The sequence below is a fragment of the Diachasmimorpha longicaudata genome, chromosome 14, assembly GCF_034640455.1.
Source record: "Diachasmimorpha longicaudata isolate KC_UGA_2023 chromosome 14, iyDiaLong2, whole genome shotgun sequence".
NCBI lineage: Eukaryota > Metazoa > Arthropoda > Insecta > Hymenoptera > Braconidae > Diachasmimorpha > Diachasmimorpha longicaudata.
In genome coordinates this window covers 5,715,000-5,739,399 of record NC_087238.1, presented here as the reverse complement: position 1 = coordinate 5,739,399, position 24,400 = coordinate 5,715,000, and the positions used below count along the sequence as shown (strand labels likewise).

Genomic DNA, 24,400 nt, shown 5'->3' with positions numbered 1-24,400 from the left:
ACTACAGTTGTATTTTCCCTGGTGGGGGTGGATATAGTTGTATCGACCAATGAGTGTGCGTCTGTCGCGCGCCACGTCGATTCCCACCACTTGAATTGGCGGCGTGGCTCTAGCCTCTCCTTCTCGCCCACTCCGGACAACGTCGATCTGTCTCTCTCCCAGTGAAGATGCCCCAGCGCTCGGTGCCGTCTCTTTTTATGGATAAAACCTCTTGTGTATTCCTTCTCCTCCGCCAACTCCGGATTATCCCTTCTCCTCATTTGCATTACCCCTCCGCCGTCCGGGTGATGAAAAAGGAAAATTTCGTTCTCCTAAATCCTCTGTTCCATTTCCCCTTTTTTTACGCTTTTGACGGTTTTTATTGGAGTGTAGGCGAGACAGGAAGTAACGACGCGTGCCAACAAACCTCCGCGTCACCACACCCCGGAGCATCCTCGAGTTATTTCAGCACTCGAGGGAAGCAGAAAAAATGAAATCCGCTGATATAAGTCTATTACCTCTGCACCTCCCGCGAGTCCCCGAGATGGCAGCAGTTGTCGTCGTCAAGTTACTGGGCCGCAAGGCCCATGCCCCCTCCATCCCGCCCCCGCCCATTGCATAATGTTTTCTCAATAATTTGAAAAAACTCTTCCAGCAAAATACGGTTTTTCTTGGCGATGAGCATCGAAGCGAGAAGTCCTTCGATTAATCGCCGGCACGCATGCCCTCGGGGGGCCCAACGGGGATCCAACGGGGGTCCCCGTTTGGCTCCCAAGAGTGGGGGTAATCCACGAAAAAAAGTGGTGGGGGGCGCTTTGGAGCTGTCGGAATTCCGGTGACGTTGAAAAAGATTGGAGCAGTGGGGGTAACAAATGCACGAACCATCCAGGGGTAAACGTCACGCGCGCTATCCCCACTAGGTCTCTCCATCGTCTCTCCCCACTCCTGAGGCGGCTTTTGGCTACCTCTCGGGGCATTCCAATGCTCCTCCACTCCGACTGAGGCAACACAAATCGTTTCGCTGTCTCGTTGAGTCAGTCGAGCTCTTGCGCGCTTAGCGAGAGGTCGAATCTACATCGCGTTCATCGTATTAATAACAGATTAAGATCGAAAATAACTCATCGGGGACTGAATTATTATCTCATTACTGTAAAATCCTCTGATTGGACGTTTTGGGATTAAATTTCAACGAAATTTGTGCTCAAGTCAGACGACTGTTGGATTAACTGTGAAAAGTGGTGGAAGAAGTGGAATTTATTAGTGATTATTTTGCGAATAAGTTCATTGATATTGAACAATGGTGACTGGAGTGGGTGCTACAATGCCATCCGGTGGTGTTTCAGTGGGTTCAACACCACCAGCACCACATGTGCCGCAGGAGGCTGGACAGCCGCCTGCGCAAGCTAATACTAGTGGTACGAGTACCAGACGATCGGGGGAGAATAGACGGAGTAATAAACCGATTATGGAGAAGAGAAGGCGAGCGAGGATTAATAATTGTCTTAACGAACTCAAGACACTCATACTGGATGCCATGAAAAAAGACGTAAGTGTCCTCATATCACGTCTAGGGGAGTAAGCATTAATTAGGGCAGACAGTTCGATTCTGCGCAATTTCAATTTTTCCGAGAATCGAAAATCAGTCGGGGGGAATTCGATTTGTTATTTGCAAAGTCCATTTGTACTTGCTAATTAAGTAATATGAGCAACGGGAAATTTTGCGTGGAGTAAAAAAATTAATTATCGTGGGAAAAATCATTTGATTAATCGTGTTTTTTTCTATTTATGATTACAGCCAGCGCGCCACTCGAAACTTGAAAAAGCAGACATCCTTGAGATGACAGTGAAACACCTAGAGACCCTCCAGCGTCAACAGGTAGCCCTGGCAGCAGCGACCGATCCATCAGTTTTAAACAAATTTCGCGCTGGTTTTACGGAGTGCGCGAGTGAAGTTGGCAGATTTCCCGGTCTGGACGCCTCCGTAAAACGTCGTCTGATGTCCCACTTGGCATCTTGCCTGGGACCAGTAGAGAGTACAACGGCTACCCAGTCAACTCCACCAGTGGTCCAGCAATCGCCACCAACAACCCAACTCCAGGTTCACATTCTCCCTCAAGTGGACACAACACCGCGCATTCAAGTGCAGCAATCCAACGGCATATTCTTCACAAATGCCAACGGTACCGGTCTACAACTGGTCCCAACGAGGCTCCCCAACGGTGACATTGCCCTAGTTTTACCAGCAGGTGCCAAAGCCACCCCAGTGACATCACCAGCCTCGTCACCAGCTCCATCGTCACCCCTGCCAACGCTCATACCGATTCCCCAGAGAACAGCCAGCACGGCGTCAGCCTCGTCGTCGACCTCGTCAACCAGCTCGACATCGACATCGGCAGCGAGTCCTGTCGCCTTTGAGGCACCACCCTCCAATTTTCGGGAGCAATCGCCGGCCTTCACCACCAGCCATCGAGATGTTGCAACATCACCAGCGAATGGCTACACCAGTGATCCCGAGTTCGATGCAAGGGCGACCCTCTACAGTCCACCACTCCAAAAACCCCTCGCCCTTGTCATGAGGAAGAGTGTCATGCCCGAGATCGAGGGCAAACCCTGGCGGCCCTGGTAAACCAGAGCCTGGAGATACCTGTGAAGTTTTGTGTTCTCGATGAACTAGTGATTCGATCGGGGGGAGAACTCACTCGTGAAATTTCGTCGGCCGATGACATTGGAATCCCACGAGACGAAAGGAACAAAAGCCCTCGAACAGTTCAATTCCAGGGACTCTGGAGTGTATGAAATAGCTCGGGGTGTCCTGGGAAATTGTTCGAACACGTTTTTTTGGACTCCATGGAATAGCGAATATAAAATTTGTCAAATCGTCTGGTATCAGTTCGTTTCAAAGTGATTATCCCCTTCGGTTCAACTGACTGAAACCGCTAGTCGGTTACGTCGCAAGTCGTTAACATTTATTTAAAAATAAAAACAACGGTTTAAAGCTCGGGAAGCGTTTAAGGGTTGTTAGAGTTAGTTTTTATTATCCGCTGTCAAGATTGTTCTTTTCAATGGTCAGTAGCCTATGAGGCTGTGCCTTATACAGTGCCTTGTACATAGTTTCCTCGGTTGAGATTAATTTCCATGAGTTTAATCAATATATTTTCACGATTACGATGAGTTTGGTGGGTGTACATAGGATGATTTAGAATTATCGTTATGTTTAAGTGCCTTACGCAACAAGAATCACCGATGTCTTCCATTAATTCATTTTTGCGTTTCTTGTAATGTAGATAGAGGTTGGATGTAGTTAACGCCGAAGGAGTGTTGAATAATGAATACAAATGTGTGTATAATATTACCGAGGAATGCAAGTATTGGGGAATTTTTCTTTTTGTATATTATTGCACTAAGTTTAGATTCTATTTACGTTTAAGGATTTATGGATGTTTATCAGATTTGTATGGAAGGTGATATTTTTCCAGAGAGAGTGTTCTTATTTATATTTATGAGTGCAAATTGAAATGAAGATTGAGTTTATAAGGTTAATGTGACGATAATAGAACAACACGCTTAATAATACTTCACGAGTATCAAATAAATATTGATCTCTGTTCAAACTTAAATAATATATTGTCAATCAATTACCCTGACCCTTTACATCATAAGTTTTGCATAAAAAATTTTTTTTTTAATCCCGGACGATGGAGAGAGAGAGAATAAGATTGATTTCATGAAATAAATCGATCCCTTCGAAGTTTCTTCCGCAGCCAAGTCAGGGCGACTGATTCAACAAGGTGCTGCCACCCAGCGTCGATCCTTCCAACCTTCAGGCCCTTACCCCCACTCCGTAGTCCCGAAAAATCCTGGGCCCTAACCAAAGCCCTGCTGCCACCTGGCACCAGACCCCGGAACCCTATCCTGCAAAAAAAAAAATAGACAAAACTACTTTCCCTGAAGGGAATGATCTGATTACGAAGTCCATAACGTCCACAATTTTTCTAGACTGAAGTCGAAATTAATATCAACACTTTCCTGGTCATCGTGGAGCCTCCGCTCACGCGATTAACGATTAGAATTCCTGGGGGTGTCGAAGAACTACTGATAACCGCATTAATCAATTTCTTTTTCAAGAAATTTCATATCTCCGTGCGTCACACAACACGCGTCGCGTGCACAACACATGACGAGAAATTGTCAAAAGTGGCTCATGAAAAATGTCTCTATGAATTGAAAAGGCCGCACGTGTGGCTATTATCAAGTGTCTGAGTAATAAACTCAAGGCTCTTCATCATCGTGCGCACGATAAGACCGAACAGATCAATCAATTCTATTGCCCGGGAATGAACACTTGGATCCAGACTGATTGAGAGATATTGGTGTCGTTCCACGAACGATAAAATACGTCTATCATTTCAATTTTTGATAACTCTATTATCGCATTTAGACTTCGCGTGCAGGGCGACCGTGAGAAATGTCCACAGAACATTGACAATTGTCCCTAGCGATTTTAAATTGGAGCATGTCAATGGGCTCAGGTGAATGACAGTGTCAACATGCTCGGATGTGTTCAATCACCTTTTTTGGTTGAGAATAATTCAATCGCAATTAATGTACTAATGCCTGAAGTGCATGGCTACGGTTCACGCTGGAAGGGGCTCTTAGTAGCATATAAAAGCGCTCGGGTGGCATACGGTCGCGGTCGCGTGGTTTCAAGGACAAGGCAAGGTTGACACGCGCCACGACTCGCGAGAGAGTTGGTGCTAGTGGGGGGTCCAACTCGCGGGCTCTAGCAGTCGTGTTCAACGCGTGAATTTTTTTTTTTTCACAGGAGAATTCGCGGTTATTAAGACTGATAACGAGGTATTGATCAGTTGATTGATTCCTAACGTTTTTTTTTTCATGTAAATTTATGCGATTGCGTAGTTACGACGAAACGCGAGGAAAATCCAACGATTTCGGGGGAAATGAAGTGGAAATGTCCGAAGTTCAATGAAATTTTGTGCAACATAAATTTACATTTTTTGCCGACATCGAATGAAATATTTCCCGCCCTTCAGGTGCGACAGACGAAGCGTTAATGAGCGATTATAATAGAAAAATTCATTTCCGCGTGAAAATTACTCCGGAATATTCAGCGGAATAAAAATTCGGGGACAGGCAGCACCATTGTCAACGTCCTGTGACTTAGTCATGCATTTTCATTGAGGTATTGTCACAAATGCATATTTTCCGAGATAACAGACGTATGACTAGTGTGACGGAGCGTCTGGCGACCTACGACATACCAGACACTGTATAATCAGCAGTACATAAATTCTATGTACGCCAAAGAAGCGAAAAATACGTCTGTTGATCGTCAAGCAATAGTAGCAATACACAGTGTCACGTGTCATAATGTCTATCTTGATTATTCGTCAGTTGTCTTGATATCGGAGAATCTTGTCCAATGAAAATCGTTCATCCATTTGTACCTTATCATTTCTTGTTCTTCTCATTTGAATAATTAAGCTCCCAACAGCGAGATGGTCCTAGATCCATCAGGACCTGTCTGTTAATTTTGAAAATATGCGTTTAGAATGGATTATGAAAATTCTATCCCTGACGTTTATGAACATGATTGATGAACTGTCAATTACACTGGTCTAAAACATCATTACATTAGTCATGAGCGTAGACGAGGCCCCTGAATAATTACCCGCTTCAAACTTTGATTTAAACAAAACACCCCCAAGTGCAGCAGATCACCTCGACCATATTAATTTATTTAACAATTCCATATCGGAGAATACCTCATGCCTATTAACACGGTTACGCGACGTTAGCTGTGTTGGATTAATTCCTCGTCTAATTAATCCCCTCGTTAATAACTGCTCACTATTGTACCCAGTTACAAAAGAGTTGTGAGGGATGAGAGAGTGAGCGAGTTGTGAGAGGTGAGGTCAATGAACCCGAGGGGGAGAGAGAATACCGCACACATTGTCATTGGGGCCACTCTTACGAGTAGGAGAAAATAAAAGCTCTTGAGTTGTACAAACGAGGGCAGGTGCGACCTATTTGCACTCGGTGGTTCTGATGGACCCGTCCAGCCTTTCCTAGGGTTGGTTAACGGTCTAGGATGTGGTGTCCCTTTCTCCACGGCATTCTGGTGGGTCTGAGGAGCCCTTCATTCGCTTGATTACACCGTCAATTACGGGAATTACCGGAATTTTCAATTCTGCAAACTCTAAAATCGCCCTATCACCGCAATTTGGAGTTATAGCCTAATTAGCTTCGTTAGTTTTTTCATTAATGAGATGAGGAAATGTAGGAAGAAATGAGGTGTTATTATTTTTATTCAGGGGGAGGCACTGGTATTTCGACATTGCAATTTTTCCCACGATCTCGTCATTTTAGTTCCTGTACTGCAGGGGAAATAATTAGAATGTCGAACTGCGATAATCGCTGAGGCAGAAATATTTTCCCTCTCTCACAAGCCATGTGCAATCATCAAGGTTGAATTATTAGTTGAGTTGACAATTTATTCCAATGGGAGAGGGAATTTATGGGGATTGAGGTATTTTTTTTTACAACAGCCAGAGGGAATGTTCAGTAAAAAAAAATCTAATTCTTTTTCGTCCGGTATCGAGGCACATAGACGTTCTGTATTAATATTAATTAAGTCGCCAGCCATCTGATGTCCCAAATCACGTGTTTTTTTATAGAAATAACAATTAAATAGTCAGTCGGAGGAAAAATTAAAATGTTAGATAAAATTTGTTCGCACTGCAGTGCTAGCGCGTGGGCAAAAGAGCAAAACCTAGACTGGGCCGGCCTAGTCGAGTTATTTATGAAGCGACTAGGTACCCTACACATACACACACATATGCACACCCAAACACGTGTAACTACCTCACCGTCTTTTCCTGAGGTTGACGCCACGGTTAGATATGCATTTTTATCTGATGCCCTTGTTTTTCGTTTTATTCGCCGCTCGGAGCTGATTAGAAAATCATAACACGTGCTTACGTGACTCGTGTCACAGTGTCAACAATTCACTGCTCCTGTTCATTATGCACTCTTCCTCCCCCCTGTCACCCTGCCACCCACCGTACCATTGTACCGTGAGAAATGATATATTTTAAATTTCGTTGGAGTTGCGGTGAGAATATTTAAATCGCGTGAATAATGGAAACTGCACGTTGTTTTATTTATTTTCTCTCGATTTCTTTTATTGTCGATAGTGCGATACTATCGGTGGGCACTCAGTGATGCCTATTGGCCAATAGGAGGAGAGACAGGAGTATTTATAGATCGCCTGTTTTTTTCCAATACATTTGTCTTGTTGTAATCGCTGGGCAGTTTTGCTGCTCCGATGCATTTGTTTTGAATAATACTCGGGCTGATAAGAACACTTCCATCACCCCCTCGTGTGGTAATTTTCCACTGTACGCGGAATAATATTATGTATTTTTATACTTGGCAGAGAGTAATCCATAGTTGGTACGAATTTTTCGGACTTTTTCGCTGTCTTCGGGTATTTATGGTGCGGTTATCGCACATCTGCGAGACACCCAAGGGGGTAACGAGAGCTAAATGACTGGTACGTCCATGAGGGCGATAATAGTTCAGTTAATTAGGCGGCGAGGGGAGGGTTCAAGACGCGGGGGTCATCAATTCTGACTTGAGAATTTTCTTGTTTCATTTTCATCTCGAAATATTTTCACCCAAAACCTTCAGCTCCAGAATATTACGACGCAATAATTTGTAACTCTGATATCTAGCGCAATCGCACAATTTTATTCTCTTGAATAAAATTAAGTTTAAGATGATAAATAAACGATCGCTCAGGGAATGTGTCCCCGGGAGAGTAATCGTCATCCCGAAAATATCTGAAACTTCACTCGTCCGCTAAAACAGTGACCCCCGCCCTCAGCCGTCATTTCCACCCGTAATTAAGTCCTAATCACTCGAGAATAATTTTTAAAAGCCCCTGGGACCTCATCCCCTCTCTCCCAGCTCATTGTTATGCATAGAACTCGCTTCGAGAATTTTTGTCGACAGTCGGTAATTGATTTCCATCCCAACCGTTTGTATTTACATACGCTAATGGGTGGAGGGCGAGGTCACTTAGGGATTCCAACGGAATTCTCTCCGTCTCGTTTCGACAAAAATCGTCCTGATTAGCGCCTGGAAATTAGCCAAATCGATCGATCAATCCATCCTCCCCTCTTCCCTCTTCAAGGCGGTAATTCAAAAAAGAGAGAGTGAAAAATTGCGGAGTTCGGGGAGTGGGAATCCCCCATTCACTGAGTCATTAACGTACAACCTGTCGCGTGAACGGGCTCCAATGGATTTTGCTTGAGTTTAAATTAAATGGGCACGAGAAGACGACACATTCCATGATTTAAATCCGTATAATTGTAATCATTATCTGTAAATTTTTTGTTCTGAATCAAATATAAACTCGTCGCACTCGGATTATTGAGTCACATTCGTCAGATAATACTGTTGTCGCCTGAACAGATAATGCATTATTTCGGCACGAGGTGAACAGCTGAGAGAAAACAGTACATTATAATTGGACGATAAAAGTATTATCTGAAGAATGGGATTTCGTCGTCCGAGCACAGCCGAGGATTACAATCACATGAGTCAGATACTTTTATCACCATGCGACGTACATTATATTATGTACAAAAATATGCGTTCGATACGAACGGAATTCTTTCTAAAGGAGATGAACAAACAAAATCAAATTAAATTTTTAATGAACTTTTCTCTCTGTTTGTGAGCGGAGTTAATTTTATCTCGTATCGTGCAATAAAGTGTGGAGGATCGATAAAAATCAGTGAAATGTGTAATTCCCGTATGGACTGACAACGGGGAACAAATATCACTCGTTTTGTATATTTTGTATTGTCCATCGGACACTAATCCCAGTTTTACAATTGTGAAGGCAAATGTCAGACTTCACTGTTCGACATGTCCGGAAAAAGAAGAAATAAGATGAATATAAGCGCAAGCGATAACATCGAGGACTCGAGTTGATGGTCTTGAAGGAGTATGGGGTTAGCTCCAGTGTCTGTCAATCAAGTCATGGACTAACAAATACATGGGCAACTGGGTGAAGAAGAGTACGAGGCGTATGTGTCTGGCGCTTGGGTACGTTGTCGGCTCACGGGAATGACAAAAAAGGGGGAATTGAGGGAAAGGAGAAGTTTTCGAGAAGGGGAAGAAATAAATTCCTTCATTGGGCGACGATGCGGCTTGGGCACAACAAAACCCCACCAGCTATCGCTTCTTGGGAACGCGTGGCCGGATCGTGGGACAACAAACCCGGGGATTCGATTCAAGTACCTATAAGGAGAGGACCGAGGAATCTTTCGCTAAATGTGGATTCTTCCCCTTTTTTATTTTTTATTTAGGAAAGTTTTTTTCTTGCAAATGACCAAGCAAAGATAGACCAATTTTTTTGTAAACGTAATACAAAAATTGCATAAAATCCATTGAAACGTGTGACGTGTGTGTCTTCAAAATTTCATCCTTTGAGTATTAAATTCGAATAAAAATGTCCTTTATCGTTCAGAACAAAACTTGTTTGGAAACTTGTTTGTTTTGTACTCTTGCAGCCGGTGAAAAAAGTTCCCCCGAATTTAGTCCCTTAAAAAACTTTCCGCCAACATGTTTTTTCACTCAAGAAATCTAATTCTCCATTAGTTTTTTCACCGTCGATTCCCCCCCGAGTCTCAAAAATATTTTGAGACCCCCAGACACACCCCGTGTCGACAAAAAACCGGTAAGAATGCAGTAGTTACAAGCAGAGAGGCGCACCTAATCCTTTTATAGAAACCGAATGTGGAGTAGGGCTCGATGATCGGACGAGTTGTATCAAATATTGGGTCTTGAGTCTTTCGATGTTGAATTTAACCAGCCAGCTGCCACTTCTTTTATATTCCCGAATAATCTCATGACTCGTTTCTCGTTGGTGTAATTTTTTCCGTCAAAAACATAACAACAAGCGTCCACCCCAGGTAGGAAAAAACGAATGGGCCAACCTTGGTACAAGCACGGCCGCCGAGCTGCCGTAGCTCGGCACCCGGGCTCCAGCCAAACTCGCGCCGAACTTGGCTAGACCCTGGGATGATAACACGGGGCCAGGCCTGGGACCGAACTTTGGCCAGACTTCGGTCGCCGTACTTTGGCCGCACTCTGGGCTTACCATTCGGCCCGAAATTGGCCCAGGCCTGTTGCCGAACTTTGGCCGCACTCTGGGCTTACCATTCGGCCCGAAATTGGCCCAGACCTATTGCCGAACTTTGGCCGCATTCTGGGCTGACCATTCGGCCCGAAATTGGCCCAGATTTACGACCAGAGCTGTGGCCAGGCTCCAACCGTTGCCTGTATTGGGTTCAGAATCACCAATAAATATATGAACGGTATATCTGATAAGCAGACATGTATTTATTACCTTCAACATTATACAGAAAACAGTTTTATTATGTGACAAAACTTATATTTAAATTTATTAAATCTATTGACAAAAAAACTCAGCCAATCAAAAACTTTTTTCCTCCTATCGACATAGTACATGTTTTCATCCGATTTTGGTTGAACAGTTAAAGATATGCAGTGTTTGTATCTCCAATTTTCATGAAAGATAATCACAACTATGAGATTTTTCCGCGAACAGAATATGAAAACTCAAAAAAATGATTGCAGGTATAAATTGTAGAAAAATCTTTTGTGGATTATTTTCATCCGCTTTTAAAATAAATAATCTACGTAGATCATTTGAATCCGAAATTTAATACGACATACCATATTAAGTCTTAATAAACTCTCTCTTACAATCTAATAATATTAGCAGTCAGTCTTCAGAATTCGAAGATTGTATTAACAAAATATCCAACAAAATAACGCACCAATGTTATTTTTTAAATTAGTAGTTTAGAATTGATAAATTATCGTGCTTCAATTCAAGCATGAAAACAGTCATTATAATAGCAATATTATGGATAATTTATTCCGCTATGGATGATAAGAATTAATTCTTATATCCATAGACAATTGCTGATACGAATTATCCTGATAAGAATTATTTTTTCATCTCGGAAAGACGTCCTTTTTTTACAATAATGTTTTCTCCATCTGCAACTCCGGAACACAGAATGATATTTAGTTGCATTGATTGTGTGCTAGTTCTATATAATATTGCTTATTATATTCACTCTTTCAAACAAACTTAGAAATATAAAAAAGTCTTGGATAGGATTACATATAACTAATTAATTTCAACCCTTAAATTTGAAATCTTTGGGGAATATGGACGCAGTCCGATTGTGAAACTTCAACCTTATAAATATTATTTGACTTGAATCACCAAATACTGAAAACAGCTCTCAATGGCTGAAATTACTTTCATTAGAATTTTTCTTAAAAATTAAAAATCCACTTATTATTTTTCCCTTTAAACTTTTGGACATAATATTTAATCCCTGAACCAACAACGGATATTTATTCCCGTGATCTAACTTATGAGGAAATGACATAGAAAATACTTTATTATGCTAAGATACATCACATTTTCCAATTGTTATTTCCATCTTCTGGATTTCCGACCTCGCCAGGAGAAATATAATAAATATAATTAATACTTCAATGACAGCCGAATACTAAACAATATTCATATATTAATATATATTCTGCCCAATGAAACGCCTCGCGATAAAAATATATTGATAATATAAACTTTTCCTATTAATCGTACCTTTTATCAAGAATATCACAACTAATACAATTACGAAAATGAACTAATGGAGTCATATTAACACAGTGATTTTACAATTCCATTTATCCCGGAAAAATGAAGTATTATCGATTGGTATCAAAGGAACAAACTGAATTATTCTCGTTATGATGACTTGACCCGCGTTGTCGTTCCTTACGCCCACCCTCTCGATCGCCAGAACGTGACAACCAAGTACTTACTTCTGACATTATCTTCTTCTCATCAGTGCTGGATCCTATTACCTCAATTATCACATCAATCAGTACTTTGCATACTGTAGTGTTATAAAAATTTTTCTTTTTCTTTCCGCCAGCTTCCTTTCCGTAACCAGAATAGTGCAGTGACACTGTCTTCCTCAGAACCGCAGATAGGATAGTGGAAACACATATTTTCATCTCTTTTTTATTGCTTATCAAAACTCTCATGAATAATCGCTAAAAATAAAAGAAGGGAAATTTTTTTGAATTTATGAACATGAGAAGACATCTTTGGGCTCATCGCCAGCGGGTTGGTTCTATAACCAAAGCGTTCCAGTGACGTAGACTTGAGTCCCGGTGATGAAAGATTTTTTCATCACCAGAAAACGAACCCAGTGCATGTGTCACCGCCCAATTTATTGATTTTACATAAAAAAGAAGAAAAACGATCAATTTCAGATATATTACCAGTGTTTCTACGAGATTTGGGTCCGTTGTCAATATCGCCCTGGCTCGTCACCCACACGTTGTTTGATCTTTTTACTTATTAAGGCAGGTAAAATTGTCTATCGTGACGGGTAAAGTCCCCACTGGGTCCTCGGACGCCTCCGTCGGCCCACTTGAATAAAAATTATGCGAGAATAGAAAAAAAAATGTCCGAGGGAGTCATGTGTCTCATTAGTCACTGGTCCGTCTCCCACGGGCATCGATATCTCGGTAAAAAATATGTTTTCAATTTGGAAAATTGGGGGAACATGAAATTGAAAAGTTTTATCATCATCGGAAATAACGAATTGTCCCACGATTTTTCGGGTCCTACTTACAATTTGAAATAATGGCTTTTTACGTGGAATTTACTCCTGATTTATTTGCTGGGCAATGGTACCAGGTAGGAAATGCCAATGTCCACGAAACGGGCCAGGTCTGGCACGAGACTGGCTTGCCAGATCTGGGCCACCAAGCTTGGCCCGAGGCATGGCCAGACCGGCAAAGAGCATGGCTTGCCAGGCTTGGGTCACTAAGCTTGGCCCGTGGTATGGCCAGACTGGCAAAGAGCACGGTTTGCCGGGCTTGGGCAACCACGCTTGACCCGAGGTATGGCCAGACTGGTAAAGAGCATGGCTTGCCAGGCTTGGGTCACCAAGCTTGCCCCGAGACATGGCCAGGCAGACAAGGGGCATGGTTTGCCAGGCTTGGGTCCCATATGGAACAGCATTCCAAAAATTGAATTCTCATGGGGAATGTTCCTTCACTAAATTTTTCGTCCTTTGATTCTCCTTCTTCCGAAGGTACCATTATTTCTTCTGAACATACTATTTCAGGGGAAAATATGCGTGGATATCACCGTATACCACACATTCTATGACAACAGCCCGTAAGATGGCGTGTTGAGTAGTCTGATTGTGGCAGTAGACATGAGTGTCGTGTGCGGCAATTTATTATTTTAATATTACTCTTTTACTATTGTAATATGTCTCAGAGTTCATATTCACGGGTTAAAAAATACAGACATTTTCATCAACTGAAGAAAAAAGAATCTGTAAACGTAGAAGGCGCTAAAGAAAAAACTCCGGATTACAGTGAACGCAATAATGCCGATGAGGAAGAGGTTAGTTTGCCAACAGCCAATGAAATAACTATCCGTAGTGGATCTATTGTGGATCAAATTAGTGGAGATGTCGATGTTCGACATCTCGATGATAATGCTAGTGCTTGTGGTGATAGTTGGTCGGGTGGTGATGGTGATTGTGGCTCGTATAAGCATCTTAATGATTGCATCAGTGAATCCAATAGCAGCGTTGGAGACAGGGATGAACCAATTCTTGGGGGCTCAGGTTGTGATGGTGATTCAGATGACATTGACAATGATTTCAACAAAGTATTCACTGACAGCATTGGAGACAAGAATACACAAACTCTGGACAAATTGGAACCGCGGGGAATGGAGCAAAAAATTAATCAATGGGCAGTGAAATTCAAAAGAGCTACAACAGCAGAAGCAATCGATGAATTGTTAGCCATTTTAAGAAGTGAAGGTTACACATCAATACCCAAGACTACACGGCAGCTCCAACCAACCAACCAACCAACCGATACCAATCGATAATACTTCATTTTTCCGGGATAAATGGAATTGTAAAATCACTGTGTTAATATGACTCCATTAGTTCATTTTCGTAATTGTATTAGTTGTGATATTCTTGATAAAAGGTACGATTAATAGGAAAAGTTTATATTATCAATATATTTTTATCGCGAGGCGTTTCATTGGGCAGAATATATATTAATATATGAATATTGTTTAGTATTCGGCTGTCATTGAAGTATTAATTATATTTATTATATTTCTCCTGGCGAGGTCGGAAATCCAGAAGATGGAAATAACAATTGGAAAATGTGATGTATCTTAGCATAATAAAGTATTTTCTATGTCATTTCCTCATAAGTTAGATCACGGGAATAAATATCCGTTGTTGGTTCAGGGATTAAATATTATGTCCAAAAGTTTAAAGGGAAAAATAATAAGTGGATTTTTAATTTTTAAGAAAAATTCTAATGAAAGTAATTTCAGCCATTGAGAGCTGTTTTCAGTATTTGGTGATTCAAGTCAAATAATATTTATAAGGTTGAAGTTTCACAATCGGACTGCGTCCATATTCCCCAAAGATTTCAAATTTAAGGGTTGAAATTAATTAGTTATATGTAATCCTATCCAAGACTTTTTTATATTTCTAAGTTTGTTTGAAAGAGTGAATATAATAAGCAATATTATATAGAACTAGCACACAATCAATGCAACTAAATATCATTCTGTGTTCCGGAGTTGCAGATGGAGAAGACATTATTGTAAAAAAAGGACGTCTTTCCGAGATGAAAAAATAATTCTTATCAGGATAATTCGTATCAGCAATTGTCTATGGATATAAGAATTAATTCTTATCATCCATAGCGGAATAAATTATCCATAATATTGCTATTATAATGACTGTTTTCATGCTTGAATTGAAGCACGATAATTTATCAATTCTAAACTACTAATTTAAAAAATAACATTGGTGCGTTATTTTGTTGGATATTTTGTTAATACAATCTTCGAATTCTGAAGACTGACTGCTAATATTATTAGATTGTAAGAGAGAGTTTATTAAGACTTAATATGGTATGTCGTATTAAATTTCGGATTCAAATGATCTACGTAGATTATTTATTTTAAAAGCGGATGAAAATAATCCACAAAAGATTTTTCTACAATTTATACCTGCAATCATTTTTTTGAGTTTTCATATTCTGTTCGCGGAAAAATCTCATAGTTGTGATTATCTTTCATGAAAATTGGAGATACAAACACTGCATATCTTTAACTGTTCAACCAAAATCGGATGAAAACATGTACTATGTCGATAGGAGGAAAAAAGTTTTTGATTGGCTGAGTTTTTTTGTCAATAGATTTAATAAATTTAAATATAAGTTTTGTCACATAATAAAACTGTTTTCTGTATAATGTTGAAGGTAATAAATACATGTCTGCTTATCAGATATACCGTTCATATATTTATTGGTGATTCTGAACCCAATACAGGCAACGGTTGGAGCCTGGCCACAGCTCTGGTCGTAAATCTGGGCCAATTTCGGGCCGAATGGTCAGCCCAGAATGCGGCCAAAGTTCGGCAATAGGTCTGGGCCAATTTCGGGCCGAATGGTAAGCCCAGAGTGCGGCCAAAGTTCGGCAACAGGCCTGGGCCAATTTCGGGCCGAATGGTAAGCCCAGAGTGCGGCCAAAGTACGGCGACCGAAGTCTGGCCAAAGTTCGGTCCCAGGCCTGGCCCCGTGTTATCATCCCAGGGTCTAGCCAAGTTCGGCGCGAGTTTGGCTGGAGCCCGGGTGCCGAGCTACGGCAGCTCGGCGGCCGTGCTTGTACCAAGGTTGGCCCATTCGTTTTTTCCTACCTGGGTTGTGAGAGTCTTACGCTACCGACGAGAAAGAAATTTCTGCCTCACTGGGGGGATTTGCGGCCACACCAAGATGGGATAACCAAACTTGGAGTACACAGCTGCCGGCCAATGCTCAGATTTACCGACGAATAATTGCCATTCCGACTTTTCCACAAATGGTTATCGAGAGATGGGGAATATACGCCATTGACCTGATATCTTATGGGGACGAGGGGCGACTTAAAGACCATTGTTTCGAGAATGTGAAAGTTTGAAGATTCAGGGGGGAACTTCTCCCGGCGTTAAATCATGATGATTTTTTTCCGTGGAATCGTGACTCGAATATTTCTCGATTTTTGCGATTTTTGCCGACGTTATTTACGGATCATGAGGCCATGGCTTCGAGGGAAATTGCGAGGCTTTTAATTTTGACGGAATAATCGAGGAAAAAAATTAAGGACTCTTCACAGAAGGATTTTTTATAGTAATCCGTCTCCTAATTAATTATGAGAAATCCCACAGTTCTGGCATTACCAGAAAAATACTAATGAGCTTAATTTTCCTGAGATACCCTCATTTGAATGAAATTTTGGCAGAGCAGGCTATCAGAATTCAACAAAAACTTGACACCACTTTGAATTAACAAAGAACCCGAGTTACCCTGGTGCGAACACACCGGGTGATGGGAATTTTAAATTATTACCAATTACATATAGCAAATATGGTAGAATTTTTTTTCAAAATTCCTTTAAACCTCTCTCAAAGATATTTTCCTCTGCGACAACTTATGGCATCCAAAAGTCTTAACTTGACAGTCAGAATCGACGATTCATTCACATATTTTTGATGGAATAGCCAAAGCCGAGACCTTGATATACTCAAGTCGCGAGGGTAGGGGCGGGAGGGGAGACCCGGTGTATCGCCAATGACATTTCAATACTTGTAATCCACCTGATGCCTATCCCCACACGTGGCCCACAATAATTCAGCAACAAGTATCAACCGAATATCAGCCACAAACATGCCATGCATCATAACGATGGCACAAGGAGAGACTCAATACCAATAATGATAAATAATGATTTCACATTAACAATCGTGTATTGAATTGGCATCGCCCAGTGATAAATCAAATAACCGGGCATTTGTTAGTGGGCACGCCTGGTGTGCGGTTGTTGGGTTTTGTGACGTTGAAAGATGCATAACTACACCCAATCGTTGGTATATATTTCAATATTAGTTTAAGCCATTGTGTCGAGTTCGTGGAGGTGTGCCACCTAAAAAGTGCCCGTTTTGCATTTGAAAAGGGAACAATTTCCACGAGGAAAGAAATTTTAGGTAGAAATTAGACCTCCAGGGGGCGAAACGAGGGACGAATGTCAATTTTACCGCTCCATAGTAATTTTTATCTGGAATTCAATGCTCATTTTACCCCGGTGAGTCTTACAAAAAAAATCCAGGTTAGCCTCTGAAAATACGTGACATTATCCCTCGAATAAGTGATAACACCCTTGCAATATCAGACACACACCGTCAATCACACAATCCATTACGGAATTTAAAAAATCTTCAATATTTAACTGTCTCTCAACTCTTCACCACTGACAGAATTTTATCTCCCCTTCGAAGGTCAGTGATCAGTGAAATAAACTCGACAAAACAAACTCCCAGTTCTCCACACACCAGTGGGAAAAATAAATGTAGAATACTAGTAGAATTTCATGAATAAAATCCTTATCATCGATTTAAATCTCTTTTACGAAGTAGCCAGATGAAGAAGAAGAAAAAAAAAACCGTATGTGCCCGGAGCGCATCCCGAGTGGCGTGCGTAGAAGTAGTAGTGGAGTAGCTCGATGAGGTGGGGGACGCACGTCGGCCACGAGGAGGCACGAGCCGACACGTGGGACTAGAGACCTCTCTCGACTCACGCGCTTCCACTCCACTGGCGCCCCCTCTTCACCCCGTCGTGTCGTTCGTCTCGCCGTCGGGTCTCAGGCACTCACACACATACTCACACGTGTACATTTCTAACCACCCACGCACATGGACATGGGAAGAGAGACGGAGAAATTGAAGAGGAGCGTGGGCACGAATGCAGTGACAAACTCTTCAGGTTCCTGCCAAATCGAAGCTATTATTTTTCCCTTTTCCTCCCCCTCCCGGTCGGTGGTTCTCCCCCCGCGAGGGAGAAAAATATTTTGCATATGTATGGGTCATACGATATGTAAAATACGGAAATTTTCCTGTAGTTGAAATTATGATAGGATTTTCTTTAATTTTATGTCATATTTTTCCGTACACATACACACGTAATCTTGACATATGCGAGTATTGCTCTTCGCGTATTGTGACAAGTGTTTGCATCGTCAATGAACGATTGTCGTCTAAAATTTTCCTATGCGAGGCAAAAGTCAAATGTACTAAGTGCTGTCGACGTATTTAAACTACACCAGAAGCTACAACTGGCGCCAAAACTCGTTGTGTCGGTTATTGTCTAGCGGGGGACAACTTGTTTTGGGTGATATTTAAATTTAGAGATAATGTAGAGTTGGGGGGATTAGCTGAGTGCGTGTGTCAAGGTGAATGATGCGTCGTGTTGGCTGAGAAATGACGATTTACCGAATTATTCATTCGGTGGGAGATAAAGAAGGCTTCGAAGCTTCAGAAATTGGTAGGAGTCCGATAAGATGTTAAATATATCTCGGAAACGAGTGTTCGAGTGATATAAAATTATTGTAAAATATCGGAACTCCAGGTCAAATGGCTATCGCATTAAATCTCTAACGTTCGTTTCAAAAATAGAAACACAATTCACTAGAGAAAATAAAACAACGTACGTCAATGAAATTTCAAGTTTCTCTAAATATTCTAATTTTACGCCGATAGTCAGACGAGAAGTTCATACTCTACTTGAATTTTCTCAAACAATTTTCACAACAAATATTAATTACTCACATGATAGAAACTCCAGAAGTCGGAAGTTAGAAAATTCCAGTGACAAAATTCATTGCAATTCTCGTGGAACGTGTGTTGGCCTCGCCTACAATCAAGATAAATCCTCCACCCTTTATTTATCCCAAGGAGGCGTTATTCCAAGCTGATAAAAATTCTTGTCCACTCTTCATCGTGGCAAAACTCCAATCAAACCGCAGGCACACGGTATAATCACGCGCCTCCGGTTTGTGTGGTGCGAAACCACGAACTAGACGAAATACCGTCTGCAAAATTTAAATTGGCCTAGATTACTTTCAGTGTTCTCTCACTGTGGGTAGAAGGATATATGGCAGGACAGATTAGATTTTTAGGTGTGAGGCAGTAGCAAAGCCCTATTCCACTCTCCCTTGTGCAACACCAAAAATTTCCCCCTCGACTCTCTCATCGCCAGGCGGTGAGGCCTGTGATTATCTGAAAATAAAGAGAAAAAAAAGGAGGAAACGAATTGCTCGGGTTGGGGCCACCGAAAAATTGCCCTCGAAATACCGCGAGACATTTTTATGGGCTTTGATTGGAGTGAATCGTCGGACATCTCTCTCCCTTTCTCTCTCTCTTCTTCGCACATCAGTGTAGACAAGTGTACATAATTACCGGAGGAATACTTGTGCAACAAAAAATTGATAAATTTTCCGGTACCCGATAGAGGTGCAGCTTGTATTACAGCAATTTGAAGGTTGAACATACCTCCATGAAATAATGCCAATAGATAATCCACGTGACGCCCCAAAATTCCCCCGACGACAGTAGAAAGTTCGCTGTTGTCACGATAAAAATAAAAAATAAGTAAATTAGCTCTTGAAAGCGAAATGAAGAGATTTTTTTTTCTAAAATCTCCTGCTCCCTCCCCCAAACCCCCACTCGACCGGGTCTCGCCGGATTGAACTCAATACAGATTAATTCCTCAACAATCGAGTATCTATCTAAATGAAAAAATTAATTGGAAAGCGATTATCGAGGTACGATCTCCCTCCGCGGCGTATAATGATTGTTCTAGCGTAGCTAATCCATATTAGATTGGATACCGTATGCATGCGTGGCTTATTAATCGCCCTGAGCTAGGTTTCACCACAAAAACATCATCGAAATGAAAGTAAAAAAAGAGGAGCATATGAATCATCAAATGAGAGAGACGAAGGGGAATTTCTCTCGGGGGCAAGTAGATCGTTGCCAAATTTGGCGCGACGTTGTATTCAGTGAGCAGATGTTTCTCCAGGGGGCAGGTACACTCTGATGCACCATCAAAGACAATTCTATGATTTATATTTATGAGTCGAGGATTTAATAGCTCCCGTACAGTGGATTATTGCACTTACCCGGCGTCCAGAGCTGCCGCCCTGAAGGAGATACTCCTCGCGGTCTTAAAACGTTGATCATAAACTCTGATATACACGAAGTCAAGTGATGAACGATCCAGATCGATGGTTTAATGGCCAACAATCGCCTGAGGTCTGATTTTCGGTTGTGTAAAAAATTTTTCATTGAATATTAACATTCTTGCTCCTGAAATCGTCTCGGAGCTGAAAAAAAACAAAAATTTTACGGTAAATTGAATCATCGCGTCCTCATTTAGTGAGCATTAATTTTATTTAAATCGTGCTAATTGAAAATCGCAAATATCGAACAAAATACCGGGTCGCTCACAACCACCAACACACAAGAGAGAATCCCTTTATGAGAAATTCTACAGCTGTCAGGGAGCGAATAAAGCCAGTAATTAACGAGCCACTCATTGACAAGCCCTCAAAGCTACCTTTAACGAGTGCCCATTAAAGGCGTCGGTCTCGTTTGCCTCTCCGATTAAATTCATCCCGATGTCAACTGTTGTTCCGACCTCCCCCCTCACCCTCACCCCCATTGCCCCTCGTCAGACAAAAAGATCCCTCCACCAGGGTAGCTTTCACGAAGGACACAGCTCTTTTATTTGCATATTACAGAGAAAGAATCGGGCCACTGCATCCGTTGGTGTCATTATGATGCATATGATCCTCGCCCATTCCTCAAGGACACCAGGAACCCTTTGATACAACTTAAGGAGCGGAAATTGGTTTTATAATCCCTCAAACTGGGTAATCGTTACGCAGTGTACCCTCCCGCTGTACCTCATCATCTCTTTACAAATCACATTCTCTGATTGACACTCAATGCTGGCGTTCCACCACCAGGTGATTCGATCGGGCCATCATTGTAATAAGGAGCCTGAAGAGGCCTTCGTGCCTTTTTTATTTCGGTCTTAAACAGATGTCTATCTAATGAACCGTGCATACTGACAAGTCTTTATCGTGTCCTTGCTCGGCATCACCTCGGATTGAATGAGAAAAAAAAAAGACGATCGTGAACATCAATTGCAGACACGTGGAGGAGCACCAGAAGGTGCAGGGGAGCAAAAACAGCAGGTGGAGTTGCTTCACTGAATGCTCGCAGGATTTTTAAAGGGAATATCGGTTGTCATTGGGAGGTGAAGTGTCTTGTAGGACACGCCTTTTCAGGTTATGGTGCACATAATGGGGTTGGGAAGAAGCGCAGTATCAGAAGATACCCCGAGTCGCAAAAATTTTACCGGTTTACGAAATTGATGGGAACGGGGGACGAGATTCGGGAGAATAAAAATTCGAATTTTTCCCCAAATCGCTGAAGTGTTTTTCCCTATTTTCTAGGGGATTCCCCGTGATGGGGAGTGGGCTCTAGGAGCTCCTTCGTTATTCCTCGTGTTGTAGTTGCGGCCACGTTCGACAAAGTGATTTTCTCTTCACGGATCGAATTTATGATTCTCTCAAATCTCCGTCCAATTCTAATAACACATTTTAACCTCTCCATTAAGGAGGATGTTTCATCGGCGACCACACGCACTCGGTGGATTTCAATGCCACAGCGAAAACCTCCGGACGCCACCGATTTGACCAAAATTGATTGACATGTCGGCTTAATAACACATTTTTCGTCCACAAGTTGACCCGCCCCCTCTTACCTCGACTCCGGACCACTGTATTTCCACCCGGGGCCCACCCCTGTTATAAGCCTCGAGATCTGTATCTCATGAGCAGAAGTATCCGACTCTCGTTCAATAACTCGCCGACCCACTGCCAATTTGCTTCGGTCTTGCAGTTAATATTGTCTCTGGGCGAGCCCTTCAGCATCATTTTTCTTCCATTTTATCATTTTAGAATGTAGTGACTCCACATATTCAGAAAACAAAAAAATCCCCATCAGAATCATCCGAAGTAGTTCAACACGTGAGACGAGAAAAAAAAATAGAAATTTTGAGAATCGCTTGAATATTTGCGGATCGACCTGACTCCTCGGAGAAGACTATCCCCGAAAATTCTCCGTAACTCTGTCGTTAAAAAATTCAAGTGAAACTTCCCAGCGGTGAAGCTGCTTTTTGTGAAATAACGACCCGAATTTTCATGGTTCCACTTCAACACATGTCACATCCGGCATCCGTTTCCCCGGCATCTGTTGAACCTGTCGGGAAAACTATTCAATCCACCATCAAAGCCAAGATGCCGGCCTCTCAACTCTTCCACCCCCGAGATATTCGAGAATAAATAATAAAAAGTAGAGCACGAAAACAGACGTTTTTTTTTTGGTCCCCAGGAATCGGGCGTCCTGACGTTAACCGAGTCCAGGACTAGACGTCAGTGTGGTCCACAACTCCAGACGTCCGCCCCACGCGACCTCAATTTATTCGACACCTCCCCTCGCCTTGAGCGTCGAAAAAACGTCAGCATCACCCCCTCTCGTCGGCCCTTTCAAATCGACGAGAGAAAAAAAAACGAACCGTGAGGAAAGCCGCGGGTTTCAGCGCTTGGACTCTATCTCCCGTGCGTTTTTGGGAGGTTAAAAGAGTTATTATGCTAATGAAGTGTGCAGCATCCTAATTACCGTTTCGATGTGAAGGGGATCCGTCTTGAGATCGAGGATGGGAAGGGGTGGAGGTGAGTGAGTCGTCAGTCCGACTGGGGAATCATCGGGCGATCGCAAGGGGAAAAATCCTTATTATCTACCTGTGCGGTTGCACCTGCCTTACAAATACTCGATTTTTCACGGGTACGCGATCTTCGGGGGGGGTGGAACATCCTCTACGTGGATTCCATTATCTCAAGACAAGTATAGCCGTTCATTACGATAATTAAACACTCGAGCGACAAAAAAATACAACAAAAACAAAATTTCAATAAAACAATTGCGTTCAATCAAAGACCGGACATTCCCAATCGGAAAAAAATTGATGGCTTTTCCTGTATCGGAAAATATCACATCTTCACACAAAAAAAATACAATCCGAATGCTACACGTGTTGAACCCATGTAGACACGCTTATACCCTATTCAGGAAGAGGCGGGTCAGTTGCTCGAGGGTCGAAAAACCCCCGGGGAGAACTTGCGAATGTCGACGGCATGTGTTTTATTTGAGAGCCAGGTCCACCAGTGGCCATCACGTGTTTGGTGGTCTTCACTGAGGTCCAGTTCAAACTTACGTCAGTGAAAAATCACCGACAAAGAAAGCTCCACTGACATTCCCATTGTCCTCAATATTTAACTGTGAAAATGTGGGCCTTTGTCATGTGTGAACGTTTCCTGTCACGCATCCCAGGGTGGGATTAGGAGTTTATTTTTTCGGGAGTGTATCAAGATCACTGAAGTGTCCCCGGAAGCACCAGAGGTGGAGAAAAGTCCTGAAACGTCATGGACCCGTCCCAGAAAAGGAAAAAGATTTTTTCCTGGACTTCCTCCGCCAAAATTATCCAACTTTTTTTTTCTCGGGGCATCACCTTCAGCAGTACCGGGCCCGTATGGGCCCAATAAATTCACCTTTCTCATTTACAACATCTCATACTGTTGATCTGCATGCCCACCAGTTAAGAACTTCATCCGGCCGGTCCCAAAATCACTCGGAATGATTCAATTAGACTTTCCCCAGCACATAATAAAGCAATCAGGCTAAATCGCCGGCCATATTCAGAATTGCATTTCACTCCTCCACATGCTCGATCATCTCTACGCCCTGGTGAAAAAAAAAATTCACTGTCTGGCTGAACGTGAAAGAAGTCTTTCACTAGGCCTGGAAGCGTGCCATCTTGGGCGGTCGTAGGACTCCGGCGGTGTGGGACCCCTGGCCATCCCTAAATATGTTATTAGTTCGGTCGTATAACTGCTTCATTTTGAGTGGATTGCCCCGGGGGCGATCATCTGCTTCATTGCAAAAAGCCATTTTTGCGCATAGAAACACGACAGAGATGATCAAAAATCCTTTTGACGATCTCTGGTGGGCCCAGCCCTCCCAGAAGTTTCGACCAGGGAGGCCTAGATTGTTTAATCGTACTCCCCCCTAATCAATGCTCCGCCACCCTGTAATTTAGATAAATTGCTGGAGACGATGCTGGACATCTGACTATGTGCATCTGTGGGCTGAGTTCCTCAGGTCCTGGACAGAGGGTAAAGGGGTGGCGAATGAATGGATGGAGCCACTCAAAAATCCAAACCGGAACGTCTTAATTTCACCTGCCTGATGCTGAATACTGAAACCTGGGACATCGG

The 24,400-nt window shown here is 42.3% G+C and overlaps 3 protein-coding genes across 10 annotated transcripts in view; 1 reads left to right on the top strand and 2 right to left on the bottom strand.

The window, feature by feature from the left end:
• LOC135169256 (uncharacterized) overlaps positions 1-24,400 on the bottom strand; it is a 187,305-nt gene that overhangs the window by 14,649 nt on the left and 148,256 nt on the right. For 4 of the 8 annotated variants that reach the window (XM_064134087.1, XM_064134082.1, XM_064134081.1 and 1 more), the window contains 2 exons: positions 20,177-20,380; positions 18,825-19,087 (listed from right to left, as the gene is read on the bottom strand). The exons of 2 other annotated variants lie outside the window; for them this stretch is intronic. In XM_064134087.1, coding sequence (XP_063990157.1) covers positions 20,287-20,380 — 94 coding nt within the window. In that variant the 3' untranslated portion in view covers positions 18,825-19,087; positions 20,177-20,286. Of the gene's footprint in view, positions 1-3,631; positions 3,892-18,824; positions 19,088-20,176; positions 20,381-24,400 lie in introns of those variants that run through there. 2 more of the 8 variants (XM_064134083.1, XM_064134080.1) reach the window with 2 other exon arrangements.
• Positions 964-3,599, top strand: LOC135169252 (protein hairy-like). The gene is made up of 2 exons (XM_064134074.1): positions 964-1,525; positions 1,775-3,599. Exons 1-2 carry the CDS (start codon positions 1,277-1,279, stop codon positions 2,603-2,605), a joined length of 1,080 nt encoding a protein of 359 aa, XP_063990144.1. The 5' UTR covers positions 964-1,276; the 3' UTR covers positions 2,606-3,599.
• Positions 10,396-12,644, bottom strand: LOC135169351 (uncharacterized). The gene is made up of 3 exons (XM_064134295.1): positions 12,529-12,644; positions 12,406-12,445; positions 10,396-12,174 (listed from the first exon to the last, which is right to left on the bottom strand). The coding sequence occupies exons 1-3, from the start codon at positions 12,642-12,644 to the stop codon at positions 11,824-11,826; spliced, it is 507 nt and encodes a 168-aa protein (XP_063990365.1). The 3' UTR covers positions 10,396-11,823.